The sequence below is a fragment of the Ictalurus furcatus genome, chromosome 25 (assembly GCF_023375685.1).
Source record: "Ictalurus furcatus strain D&B chromosome 25, Billie_1.0, whole genome shotgun sequence".
NCBI lineage: Eukaryota > Metazoa > Chordata > Actinopteri > Siluriformes > Ictaluridae > Ictalurus > Ictalurus furcatus.
This window is the reverse complement of record NC_071279.1, coordinates 15,450,563-15,465,029: the sequence shown is the minus strand read 5'-3', so window position 1 is coordinate 15,465,029 and position 14,467 is coordinate 15,450,563. Positions and strand designations below refer to the sequence as shown.

The 14,467-nt window shown below is 35.7% G+C and overlaps 1 protein-coding gene across 4 annotated transcripts in view; it reads right to left on the bottom strand.

Annotated features, from left to right (window-relative positions):
* trdn (triadin) overlaps positions 1-14,467 on the bottom strand; it is a 60,555-nt gene that overhangs the window by 39,862 nt on the left and 6,226 nt on the right. For 3 of the 4 annotated variants that reach the window (XM_053613978.1, XM_053613979.1, XM_053613980.1), the window contains exons 4-5: positions 7,108-7,161; positions 2,711-2,842 (exon numbers count right to left, since the gene is read on the bottom strand). In XM_053613978.1, the coding sequence (XP_053469953.1) occupies positions 2,711-2,842; positions 7,108-7,161 (186 nt within the window). The remainder of the gene's footprint in view (positions 1-2,710; positions 2,843-7,107; positions 7,162-14,467) is intronic. The other variant, XM_053613981.1, reaches the window with a different exon arrangement.

Below are 14,467 nucleotides of genomic sequence, written 5' to 3'. Positions count from 1 at the left end.
TGCTTATACTGGACTTCTATTAAAATGGATATTGATTTGATTTTGATATTGATTGATTTGAGCCAATTAGCCATTGAACATATATTGGCCTTTTGGTGTATATTGAAACTATTTGCCGTAGAGTCATTATTTATTCTACATTCTCATTATCATTACTTCCAGTCACATGGGTCTTATATTATACCATTTTAATACAATATATTTTTAGACGGGTATATGTCTATGCATATCATGTTATTATTATTATTAAGGCTCACAGTCACAGCATAGTATATTTATTATACGTTTTGGACTTTAGATGTATGTGGGACTTTTATTTCCCCCAATTTTATGACTTACAGTGTGAAATATGTGACTTATATTTATGAAAAAAAATATATGAAATTTTGTTTGAAATTTATAATATATTAGCAGAAAATTGCATTCTTATTTGAAAAAGTAAGGCTTTTGATGTTTGAAATTATATATTAGTAAATGTACTGTATATGTATTATGTACTTCATATTATTATTCTTACTGATTAATCTCCCTTAGGTTACAGACAGTGACAGAGTCAGTTTAAGCCTTATATTGGATTTTTAACAGTAGATATTAGTAGATATGGATGTCTCTGTATGCATTTAATGTTATTATTAATATTAATGTTATTAATACAATGGGGTCCAAAAGACTGACCACATTGAAAATCTGGGATTTTTTTTTTTTTCATTTAAAATTGGAAAACAATAGAAGCTTTTCTCTTGGATTTGATATAAATTGGATCGTAATGTATTGCACAAACATGTGTAGTCCATGCCAGCTCGAGTGCACACTCTCATTAAGGACAAAACGGGGGACATACCAAATACTATGAAATATTTACATACATTTCAGTGTTTCTAAGTTCTACTTTTCACACAAGGTGACTTTGTTCTAAACTTTGGTCTTAAAAGGGGCTCATACTTTGCCCCAATATTTTCACAGCTAGTTAGAACAACCCATTTGGACTTTGGACATACAGCAAAGTATATTGAATCTACTGTTTATACAGTACATATTAGACACTAATGTATAATCTCATTACGCATTTCATAATTTTATTTTTACTGTGTCCAGTCACTTAGAAATATTTGGCCATTAGTGCAGATATCCATATACGCATTTTATGTAATTATCATTAACACTAACAGAACGAATCAGTGGACTGTGGATGTATAAGGGTCTTGTACAGTATATTGTCCCAATATTTGCACAGCTAGAGTGTATTAGAACAAACCATTGGACTGAAAATTAAACTTTGGAGATATTGAATATCTATAATCTATGTAAAAGTTATATATTAGTAGGGATGGCCATCTGTGCATTTCTTATTATTTCTTACTGCAGTCAATAAGAACAAACCTTAGGCTTTATGTTGCACTTTTAGTATCTATAATATTATCCATTAGGATGGAGAGTCATGTATGTATTTTATGTTATTATTAATTCTTATTGCTTTGGACTTATATGGGACTTACATTTGCCCCATAATTTTCATAGTTACAGTGTGAAATAAAATGGCAATATTAGTGAAAAAAGATCTATTTTTTAGGAATATAATTAGAGAAATTTGATAAAAACTGGTAATGGACTCAGATTTAAACTCTAGATCAGATGGGCATACTTAGACTGATCATTAATGGTGTCATAACTGCATATGTGACCTTCTCATTGTCAGTGTAGTTGTCCTCTGAAGTGCTGTAGAGCTAAATGGTGTTGAACTAAAGGTGTCCTCTCTGGTTTTAACCTCGCACTGGTCATTTGCATAGTGTTTAATGTGTATTTTGCAGTAGAGTGCAAGTAGAAAGAGACATTATGAAAGCAACTGAGAGAAATGCGTAGCTCTCTTTTTTTTCTGTTTTATTTTTTCATTTTGCAGACTCATAATCATAACAAACGTTGTACACAGCATAAGGTTTCACACTTGCAGGTACAGAGCCTCATCCTTCTGTCTCAAATGTCCTCTCTGATGGGAAAAGCTGCAAAAACAGTATCCCATTGCTTATTAAAAATTTCATCAATAATTCCATCACCTCTTCTCTCATACAACCACAGTATCAGGCCGTTACTGCGGTGTGTCATGTGTGCATGTGGTAGTGCTGTGACCGTTAACAATCTAAAACGGCTAAAAATACATGTTGCTTGTGATGAATTAGGCATTCTGTTGTAGCTTTAATGTTCCCTTGTTTTATAGTAGCATTAGGCTCATAGCTTAAGTGCAAAACTAAAGACACTTGTCTTGAGTGATCCACTACATTTAGGATAAAGGAAAAGTTGTTTCATTTTCATATCAACTCAAGCTATTACTTTAAATGGGTTTGTCATGTGACCTCTGCCAGCATGTTAAACCAGAGCCAGATTTAGCCAGAGGCTGCACAGAAGGTGAAGTCTGATCTGATTTCAGCATGTTGGCTATCTGATGGTTCCTCCCCGAGTGTGTTCTTCTGGGCCTGCTGTTTGGATATGATAGCAGAGTTTCCTAATCTCTGTGTGAATGTCATTTCTCTAGACATGTGACATTTCCCCCCAGCAGTAAAACACAGTGACCACCAATGGAACCGATTCATAGTAAAACTTATTATAAGCCAAATCTCGTCAAATCAAACCTCTGCCAGTGGTTTTAGGCGTTATGCTTGTGTCAGTGTGTTAACTCTGTTATTGGGAATGGAGTGCAATTCTATATGAAATATACCTTCTTCTTCCTCCTCCTCCGGTGTTACCAAATTAGTCATAAAGGTCAAGATCGCATTCATCCAGCTGTTGGATTCATCCATGGCTCCATGCACTGCCTTCATAGGTTCTCTGCTCATGTGCTGAATACCTCCTGAGTGCATCGTGTAACAGGCTGACATCAGAGATGCTTCAAATACACGTACTACATGTACAGTAAGCTCCAAAAGTCCCCTTGTCTACAGAGTCCATCATTAATAATGCGCATACTTTGAAGAAAGATCCCATTTGTACCTGGGCGAAAATAAAAATATATATATTTGTACACAATTTAGTTGTTAGTAATACCATAGATTACCTAGGTAGCAAGTAGCAAACAAACATGTCTGCCAGTTTAGATTATCACAATTATAACACAAGTTAGCTTAATGCTAGCTAGCTTGCTACTGATTTTAGCTACTGGATTGCACATAATAAAATGTGGCTATAATAACACACTATAATAATTAGCTTAAGATTAAACAGGTTGTCAGTAACTCTGTTCTACACTGTATAGTAGTTTGTCTGATCATATTGTTCTAATCTATTGTTAGCTAGGTTACTAGTGGATTATACATAATAATCTAATATCTGACCATGATAACCGTTCTGAACAGTTATCTTGTTAGCTAGCTTCCTACTGAATTTACAGTAGCTACTGAATGACACTTAATCCAATGTAGCTAGTCTGCTAGTGAATTTACTTACTGTATGACACATAATAATCTAAGGTTAGCTATTTTGCTGCTGATTGAACCTGCTGGATTAGAATAGTCTAGTGTATTTAGCTTGCTAGCAAATTGGACTATAATTACACATTACCTAACCTGCTAGTAAACTTTGCTATCGCATTACACAAAATAGTAGTCCGTCTAGTCCTAGCTAGCTTGCTAGTGAACATAGCTACTTCATTTTATTTCTAAATACATTAGTTAGCTTTGCTGCCTGTGTGCATTTGGAATAACTGTAAAAACAAGTTTCTGACTTCAAAATTGTACTTTGGCTTTTTTATTTATTTATTTATTTTATTATTATTATTTTTTTTGCTGTATTATATATAATAAACAAAGCTGAAAGGGATGAAGTTTAATGATATTTGGGCCTGGCTAGTCAAATGCAACTAGTGCTTAAGAGTGAAATTTGCTGTACTTTATGACTAATACTTTTCTTAACCCAGGTGCAAATAGATTCTCATAGTTGAGCTGTTTGAGGAATCCTCAAATTAAATAAACTTATAAACAAGCAAAAGTGTGTGTGTGCGTGTGTGTATATATATATAAAATGATGCGAACATGTTAATGGACTCCATCTTTTGGATCCTACTGCACAAAAGGTAACATAATTCATACATCAGTTTTCTCAACAAGTACCGACACTTACAACGGCTCTCAGCAACAAACAAACAAAATAGAAACCGTTCCAACAATTTTATAATGTGCTTATATATTCTCTCTATTCATACTCTCTGTTCATACACCAATGAATAACAAGATCAACATCTAATTAACAAATCAACAAAACCATACTGAAAAACAAGAGGATAGAGAAAGACAAACAAGGACATGACAATGTTTTAATCATATATAATATATAATGGTTGTTGTATGTAGTGTGCTTTTGGTTTCCTCCTTTTTCTTTGTCCATCCATGGTCATGTCAGTCTCCTCAGATGATTATTCATTAAAGACTTGTCTGTCTGCCGTGTACAGTTAAAGAGATATGAAAACACACGTCCAATTGTGATGAGAAAATACCCAACCAAGTGACAAAAAAAAGTCTTCATGCAGAGATCACAAAGCATGCAACACAATCCAAACTCCCTTTACATCTTGTTAGTGATCATTTCAATTAGAGATGGGATGCGTCTTATTGTAATGGTTATTCCAGTATTAAAGCCAAAAGTGAACAGAAAAGCGTCCAGAGATCGCAAGGTCAGATCCTGACCAAACCTGGAGTCCAACAGAGTAAAAATGTGATGGCATACTCTCTCTCTAACCTCATTAGCCAAATGAGGGCATCTGTGAGTTCATGTACACGGAAGATAGAGGATAGCGATATGCTCAGAGTGTATTACGCTGCCATGTGATGCCACATAACCAGCAGCTCAAAAAGATGGACTGATTGGATTCACGTGTCTCAGTGGAACATGCATTAGCCTAACTGGTGTATGACAGGAGAGCGGTGGCTAGTGGGTGGGAATTGGTTAAGACTAAATGAAGGAGAAAACGTCAATGCTGTGTATTCTTTGTATTTACACGATCGTCGGTGTGGGTGACAAAAAGCAGCGTAACTGTAAAAAGTAGTGCATTATACGCACATGTCAGTACCTCCAGGATTTTGCGATTTTGCGATCGTGAAAATGAACCCAAAATTGAGCAAACTCCACAATATTCGGAAGAGCTTGCAATTTTGCAAAATTACCGCAGATTTGGGCCAAGATGTTTCATGTGATGTCATCACAACGCACGTTCAGCCAAAACCATCTTCGAGTCACATGTGTCGAACATGAGTACGGCTAAAAAGGTCTCATTTACCAACAAACACCTCTGCGAAAGGCCATGCAAAACAATTTCATGCAACTGCAATTTAGCCAATTCAAGTAGTTTTCCACACAAAACAACGCACAAAAAACACAAAAAGCATTTTTGGCCACAACAGTCACAAAAAAAAACTCTGCAAATCCTGTATGGACTGATATGTTGTACCACATGTAGCGGTGAACCGTATGTTCTCTTTATGGCATTTCACCAGGTACTAATCTATTGATATGTTGCTACAGTATGTCCTCTCATTCTCCTTAAAAAATGAGTATGTGCTGGTGCAAAGCTTTTCACTCTAATAATGAAGTACTGTTTTATGTGTTGATTTAATGTGAACAATTTTAATTGATTTATATTTATATTTATATATGCATTCATTACAGCCTATACCATACATTCTGGTCATGGCTATTTCACCAGGCACTGATCTGTTGATATGCATATAGTATTATCTACCCCATCCGTCAGTGGAAAGTGACCACCAGATATTATTTAGGTGCTGGTTCATTCTTTGTACAGCAGTGACTCAGGTGTTTTAAGCCCCAGTAATGCCGCTGCACCTGATACACTCATTTCACAGCTACACACAAAACCATATCAGTGTAAGTGCTGTGCTGAGAATGATCCAGTGTCTAAATAATAATTGCTCAGTGGTGATCCTTTGGTGGTCTGATTCAATTGAAAGACAGGTTACAGCCGGACTGACAAACTGTCGGTACAACATAGGTTAAGCTAATAAACTGGCAGCTGGGGCCCTGATTTACTGAAGGACTGCAACACACACACTGAAGGACACAACACACACACAAAAATAACGGAAGACTGTTTACTCACAGTGTCGACAGACAATTGTGTCGTTTAAGTGAGCAAAATTGTTGTTCGGTTTGGCGTGCTGACCTTAATATATGTGCAACTTGAACTGATTTTTTTTTTCTCCTACAAACGCAAAGTCAATGCAGATAGATTCATTTACAGTATATCAACTGATAAAAAAAAATATACTTTGGGAATGTGCAAGTTAACACGTCTGGAGAGTATTAAACGTATTCAATTTGCCGTCGTCTTCTTCCTAGTAATAAAGACAAAGTCCTTTCATTCACTAGGTTTTAATAATGAGAAGGTTCATCAAAATTATGCCTCGTATCAGAACGATCAGAACGTTCCTAAAAATGACGACTGAATATTATTCATATTAGATATGTTAGACATCCGTAAAGGTTTTCATTCACTATACCCTGTTGCATTTGCAGTATATTGTGTTTTGTAAAGTTTGTGAAGCATCTCAGAGCTTTAAATCTGCGTTATTTTGGACGTGTGGCTAGTCATAGATTCATTTCTCCCTTGTTCAGGAGTCTCTAAGAGTTCTAAACTCATCACAGTTATCAAGAACAAACATAATTTACACGTTGCCTTCAAATTCATGTTAAAATTTGCGCAAATTCAGTGAAATCCGTTCTCCATAAATGACCCACAAGACGCTGTCTTTCTCTGTGCGCTATCTTGTCCCACTGCAAACACAAATTACTGAAGTTGTTTGGTAGCTTAGTAAATCAGGGCCTCAGGGTATGTCGGTACTTTGTTTAGTTCAGTCCAGTTTCTGCAATCTCTGAACAAAATCTGTTAACAGTCTGTTAGTGTGGATAAAATACAAATTAAACTCATTAAACGTAGTATGACATGCCTCAAGACTATTTATTAAATTAAGATATTAGTTGGTAAAAATAATTGATTCAATTAGTTAGTTATGACTCAGTAAATATAACTGCTATGCATTTACAGTTTCACTCGGTTAGTTCATTACTAAAGTAGAGTTTAAAGCGTAAATGCGTAAGATGGCTTGCCTCTAAGGCCGCCTGCCTCCTTGAAGGCTTTCCTGGCACGCGCCGCCTGAGGTCCTGTTCAGACGAGACACAAAGCAGAGGAGTGGCACAGCAGCACGTACACTGACACACAGCTGTAGAGAGCATGCAGAGTGAAACAGGGCAGGCGTGTAACAGCACTAATGTGGTGAACGCAAATCACATGCACGTAAGAGATGCACTGATAAATGCAGTGGACACAGCAAAGGGAGCATGCGAAAGAGAGGCATGGAGGCAAATGCAAAAGTGTGGTGTTTGAGCATGAATGAGTTTATTATATTGGAAAACAAACTAATGTATGCAACTACATTAATGGATTTTAAACTCACATTAGCAAAAGCTCATATCAATTTAAAACTACAGATTTTTAATGAGTTTTTAAGGTTTTTAATGAGTGTGATCATCTGGAATACTTTCTATGAAGCCAGTATTCATAGAATATGTGTTTATAATTCTTTGTGAATTCGTAATAATTCGTTATAAGCTATCATATTGCCTCATAAAAATTTATTAACGTGCTAGAAATAATTCCTTGTTAATCTATGATCAGAAGTTTCTGAATTTGTGCCATTTGCTGCACAAGCTTACATGATAATGATAATTGATGGTGGCCTGTGCATGGTCATAAAGGAACTGTAATATTTATGAACAGTTATAAAAAATATAACACTTAAAGTCATCAATTGGTTGCTTCAAGTGAGTGAATGATATTCTAAGTATAACTATGTCGATAACGATAACGAGCTACTTACATTTCTAGACGAAGTTGGCTGAGAGCTCATCTGCCATTTTTTTTTTTCCCGAACTGAAAGGCTTCAGAATATATGACGTCATTTCCAGTAATGGAACATAATGAGCGTTGATGCTCCCTGGTTGTTGTGGTGCATTGTGGGATTTTTTTTACGGGAACAAAGGTTCCAGCGCACTGGAAGGATTTTGCGATTGGGACAGCATTTAAAATGGCCGACTCTCTGATCAGTGCCCTGAGTACTGAACTAGGGAGCTGATTGAGACGCACTCATAAACAAACCTGTTGTCACAGGGTCAGTGGTAAACGGAATTCCTATTGCATAACTGGATATTGCTGCATATGTAGGGTTTTTTTGTTGTTGTTGTTGCATTTTATCTCTTTGTAAATTTAGATTCATAGCAATTTTGCCCAAATGTAACTCAATTTAGCCCAAATATAACACCGTAAGACCATTATAACATAATGTATCCATAATTTTACATTATTTTCACATGCAAAGACGAAAAAGACAGCCCACCTACTTTACATTACATGCCATTTCTCTTAATTAATAGCCCAGAAATAATTCATGTAGATCTTATTAATATGTTTCTCAAATTCAGAGTCTAGGCATACAAATTTGACCTTGCTCTGGCATCCATGTTTTTTCCTTCCATACTTCGAGTTCCAAGTATAGTAGATTGCAGCATTGTTAGACAGTAATGAGGAATTTATCATAGTCTACTAATTTTACTTTAAACACTCGATGCTTTTATTTCATTAATAAATATTAGAGTTGCTTTATAATTATGCACAGGTCATAAATTATACAGCTTCTTGACACATCATGGTCAGTTTATTTTTTAAGTTGTTGTTTTGGGGTTTTTTTTCAAATAGTCTATTACTTGATTAATTAATGTACTTTAAATTAACATGTACCTTTAGAGACATTAGGAAAACTAAAACTTTATCATGCAACCGGATGCTAATTTAGTCTGTGTACTGGTCTGTATGCTGTTTTATGCTCACTGGGTTGCGTTATGTTTTCAACAGACAATTAAATAGAATTATTCCACCTCTCACTGGCTTCCTTTTCATTCTACATCCTACAGTATGTTAAAATAGATAATTAATTATAATAACTCCACCACCCTCCACCATGCTTTCCGTCTGTTTTCTTTTTCTTTTCTTTCTTTTTGTTTAAAAAAAAAAACCTTTTTGTTAGTGTTCTCGTATCTTTGGAGCACAATTGGTGTTTCACTTCTAAAAACACACACCCCAAAACAGAATTCAGCGCATCGTGGTGAAAATTTTCTCTGAGCAGAAATGCTAATGTGGCGCTCATGAACTCACTGACATTTGTTTGATTAACTTCTTAACCTACTTCATGAAAACCCATTATTGTTCCCAGAGCTGTTGCACCCCGGTGTCACTCATTTCTCCCTGTCTGAGCCGAGTCGTGTTATGGCCTCGGCTGCTAACGCTCCGGTAAACAACAGATGTCAATCTGGAGCGAGAGGAGGAGAAGACAGAGAGTTGGAGAGCTGATGGTTGCGTGAACTCTTCACACTGCATACGGAATGAGACCGGAGACTGCGTATTCTGGGGATGTGTAATGAGGGAATTCATTTGACTGAGGATAAGCTGCTCTTAAACTGTGTCACCTGGCAGCATATGCATAATAAGGCACTACTTTTGCTTCAGCTTTTCATTTATTTATTTTTTTGCTGAAGTTTACATTTGAGATGAATTTAGGTTATTATTAAATTGTAACTCCATCATGACAGCCTTAATTCTACACCTATTCGGCCATTGTGCTTAGTCTCAGATGGCATGTAAATAGCTTTTTTATTATTATTATTATTTGTATCATGTAACATTCTGAAATGCTTCTTTCCTTGCTATTTCTGCTAATGTGCCCTTTATTCAAATGTCACTGAGAAATGAAATGCATTTCATTAGCAGGATGTTCCGTGCCAGTTTACACAGTCTAACACATACATGCTGCGATTTCACTTCAGTTTGTCACTTAGATTATCTAACTTTCATCAAATTAAATCTACTTTTCATTTAGAGACGAGGTTTTAAGAACTTGTTTGCCCTTGAAATGTACTGTTGTAATGAGGTATAAAAATCCCTTTTGTTATGTGATATGGAAATGGCACATTCTTGACTGAACTCCTGAAAAGCACGATTTTTCATTCTGATTATGAAGACAAATGGACTTATACTGTTCTAGAGTAGTGATTGTTGAATTGTAGGGATGTAATAAAACATAACATGGCATGCTGTTATAGGAAAATAATCAGCGGCAGGGTGGTGTGATGTGATGTGAAGCCGAGATCATTTTACCGCCATATAACAGCATGTCAAGTGTTTTAATCCGTTTACACTACAGCAATTTGCCAAGGATAATATTGTTTCTATTTATTAATGAACACCACGGTAGACCTTTTATCCATTTATAGCTAACTTTAATGTTTTGGAACTCTCACAAAGCAAGTTATGTCATAGAGGATTTTGTGAAGTTTTTTTGTGATTGTTGTGGCTAAAAATGCTTGACTTATTGTGGCTTTTTTCGAAATTTGCGATGCAATTTGCGAAGTTTTTTGTGCTTTATTTTGTGGAAAACGACTTGAATTCGCGAAGTTGCAATTGCAAGAAATTTTCTTTCACAGTGATGTTTGTTGGCAAATGAAACCTTTTGAAACATCGTACTCATGTTCGATGCACGTGAATCGAAGAGAGGTTTTGGCTGAATGCACATCGTGATGACGTCACACGGCGCGTCTTGCTTGATTTTGTGTTCATTTCTGATATCGCAAAATCCTGGAGGGACCGGTCATATTAGCTATAAACAGGTGTTCTCTGACCAGCCAGTCTTTTTTTCTCTCTCTTGAAATTGGAAAACGTATTGACCGTTACAAATCGCTGACAATGGAGACTCCTTCCATAAATGTTAAGTAAAGATGTCTTTACAGAAATCTTCACAGTATCAACAATGATAGGTTTTTAATTGTTAAATAGGCCTACAGCACTTTTTTATTTTAAATTATTATTAGTCTTGAATTATGTGAAGCATCCATCATAGTAGTCCTTGCTGTTAATGTTACTACACTAGAAAAAAAAAAATACATAAACGTAATAGAAAAAGAGCATTAAAATAAACCTGGGATTTGTCTTTGCCGCCTGCACTAATGTCAGAGCCGCCATTAAAGAAAATGCATCAACCCTTCTTACCAATCACACTGAGAATTCAATGTTATAAGTTGTTATAAGACACTGGACAAGAATGGCAGCAGACATGAAAATTTCACTCCTAGAGGGAGTGCTGAGATGCTCTCAGGCACGAGCGCCGGGCCACAGTAAAACCACAGGAGAACAAAAACACCTTTCAACTGAGTCTTAAAAGAAGCAAATAAAAGGAGTTTGTCTACGTTGTCGCAGTCCTCAACTTTGTGGAGTTGTTTAGATGTTGGGATATAGTGCAACCATCATGAGGTGCTAATATCCATAATGGTACAGCGTTTTTTTTTTGTTTGTTTGTTTGTTTTTAATTATTCCAGATATAGCCTTAAATCTAAATGATGAAATTTTGGAAATTAAACCAAAACTATGCGTACCAGCCAGTAACATTGTTCTAAGGCTCAAACTAGAGGTTATAAAATGATGTGCTAGTTATACAGTAGGTGGTGTTCATAAAGCTACATGATACTTATATAACCCTTTCATGACAACTGACATACATCTATAAACATTTATAAAGGTTTATTGCAGCAGGTATTCCACTCTAATAAAGACTACTTTTCTCAGTTTTGATGTCAAGTTAACATAACAGCTAGGTCAACTAACTTGGATTTAGAATAACATAAGTGTAGGTGTTATGTAGCCCCACAGAGACCATTCATAGGTGCTTCATAAGGATTTAAAGTCATTGTTGTAGCCCTACACAAACAGATATGTTTATATATGTTTTTGTCAGTTGTCATGAAGGGTTTACGTTATATAGCCTTATGAACACCACTTTATAAAGTGTTACCAAATGGCTTCATAATGATTTGTAGTTATTTTCTTAGCTCTATACAGACAGATATATGTTTATTCAGGTTAATGTTAATTGGCATAAAGGGTTTAGTTACAGTAGATGTTATATAGCCCTATGAACACTGACAACATGTTTTCCTAGTTTCTCAGTGACATGCAGATGTTTTTTTAAAAATATGTTTCTTAAATATTTTCAAGATTTTACTACTAATAATAAAATAACATAATAAAATCATAAAATGATAACTATAGCTTTTGTACAATTTAATTGTAAATTCATTTTGAGTTATTAAAAAAAAATATGCAGAACTCTGACTCTTGCTTCTTCATGTTAACCTATCAATATATATTTTTTGATTGTCTTGTTTATGCTTTATGCTGTATGTTTATGAGTCCCATCCTGTTATATGTACTTATAACATACTTGACGGATCATCTCTAGCCACGGAGTAAAGCGCCTGGAAAAGCAAAGCCTGCGTTAGATGGATCAAAGTGTATCATTCTCCTACTGGTTTGGTGTGTTACAGCTCATAAGTGTGTTTCTCCTGAGGTGACCACTTAGGATTTTCTATCACTGCTCGCTAGTGCACTGAGGGGTAAAATTATGTCTCCCTGCTCCTAACAAGAACTAGAGTATCTGCAACATACAAGACTGCATTAACATTCAGCAATGCAAGTTTCTTTTTCTTTCTCAAGACACTGAATGAAGGGTCAAATAATAAACGCTGATCAGCAACACTCAAACTATAATCTGCAGCGCTTTGAAGTATAATTATTAATATTAGAACTGCATCGACTGTAGGTCATGTGTGGATGGACAATACGATATTGTAATTGACGTTTTGAACGGATTGACATGGGGTTTCGAAGTATTTAAAGCAGCACTTGGCACACTGATGGTAAAATCCATGCAGGCTTGAATGATGTCATAATTTGGAAAAGAATTTAATGGATTTGGTATATTTGCCTTTGAAAAACATTGTTGTTCTTGAGTTTTTCCTTAGAACATGAATTGTCTGTGCTCAACATATTCTACAAGATATATAACTGTTTTCCTAGATTCTTGGCAACATTTAGAATTTTTAATTTCTCAAACTTTTTAGCTAATTTACTAATGTGCGAAACAATTAATAGGCTAGTGTCAAGCGTTACACCAAAGTTCTTAACTGTAGCTTTTGGCTTAAATATAAATAAGTTGTGATTTACTAACATTACGCAGAACCGTTCCTTTTTTGTTTGATTGATTACCTTGTTTAAGCTTGGTTAGCTTCATTAAGTTGCCTTGCCTTAGTTAGCTGTCCAGGTTATTAACTTTGTGTGCGATCTTGCATTTAAAATCAAAAGGTCTTTTTAACCATAAAAAATATATTTTTAATAAAATTTATACAAGAGAAACAACTGAAAGAGTTGACTGTCTATCACTGGGATTAAATGAGGCATTCATGAGTGATTCAGTTTCCTTTAGTTCCTTTAATTGCAATGATAATAGCGAAATGCTAAGTACTATTATATGATATTCAACTCATTTAGTCATGTTTTATTCTATTACATTAAGTTTGGCCTCATCACAGAGGACATCACCAGAATAGCTCCTTAGCAGCTAGCCAGCTACTAAGCTATGCTATGCTAATAGACAAATGACACCTGTTAAACTCACCTCAACATATCTTTTACAATCATTTAACCCACCATTGGCAATCGAAAAGTCACTGTTGGAAACGTTTTTGACCCCTGTGAAGCAGGGGTACACTTTAGTGTAGTCTGGGGTGAAGTGTAATCGGGAAAAATTACCGAGTCCAAAATGTCCGAGTCCGTGTCAAGTTCGAGTACAAATTTACCCGGGTACGTGAGAAGTCCGAGTTTGTTCATAATCAGACTCGAGTCCAGAGAGCGTACCTCAACTCTAACTACTAGTATGTATGGGTATGAATGTGTCAGTAATCAATATTGCAAACATGTAAGCAGTAAACTATTGAAAAGTTTGACTTGAGAATATGCTTGAAAGATAAGAATGTTGTTCGGTGTTGTCGTGGAACAGGAGAGGAAAGATGAGTGGTGAGACATTCGTGTGACACTATGCCTTTTATTTATTGCACTGAAAAATGCAAGTACTATGTCATTACCCGCTGTGTTGCACATCATGCCATCATGCAGGAGCTCTAAAAACAGGACCGATCGCCAGGAAAGATGATTTGAACAGCAGGTATGTTTTACAATAAAATGACTGCATGTAGAATATTAAGTGGTTTACATTATATGTGTTCATTGAAAGTGTGTATGTTTGTTTTGAATAGCATTCTCCAGTGCCGAGCTCTGAGAACCCATTTTTCACCCAGTCAGTGGCATATGAGCTTGTAGCTTGTTAATTATTGAAAACCATAATAAACAGTGTAAGATTTGGAGATCGTGATCGTGATGCACTGCTCAAAGGCATGGTGTCACGATGAATAAGAATTATTACAGTAGAAAGGAAGAGCAGAGAGAGTGTCTTTAATGAAAGGTGAGGCGGCTATCAGTTAATGTGCATCTTCAACTCCACCACAGCGTGAAATGATGGTGACAGTTGCT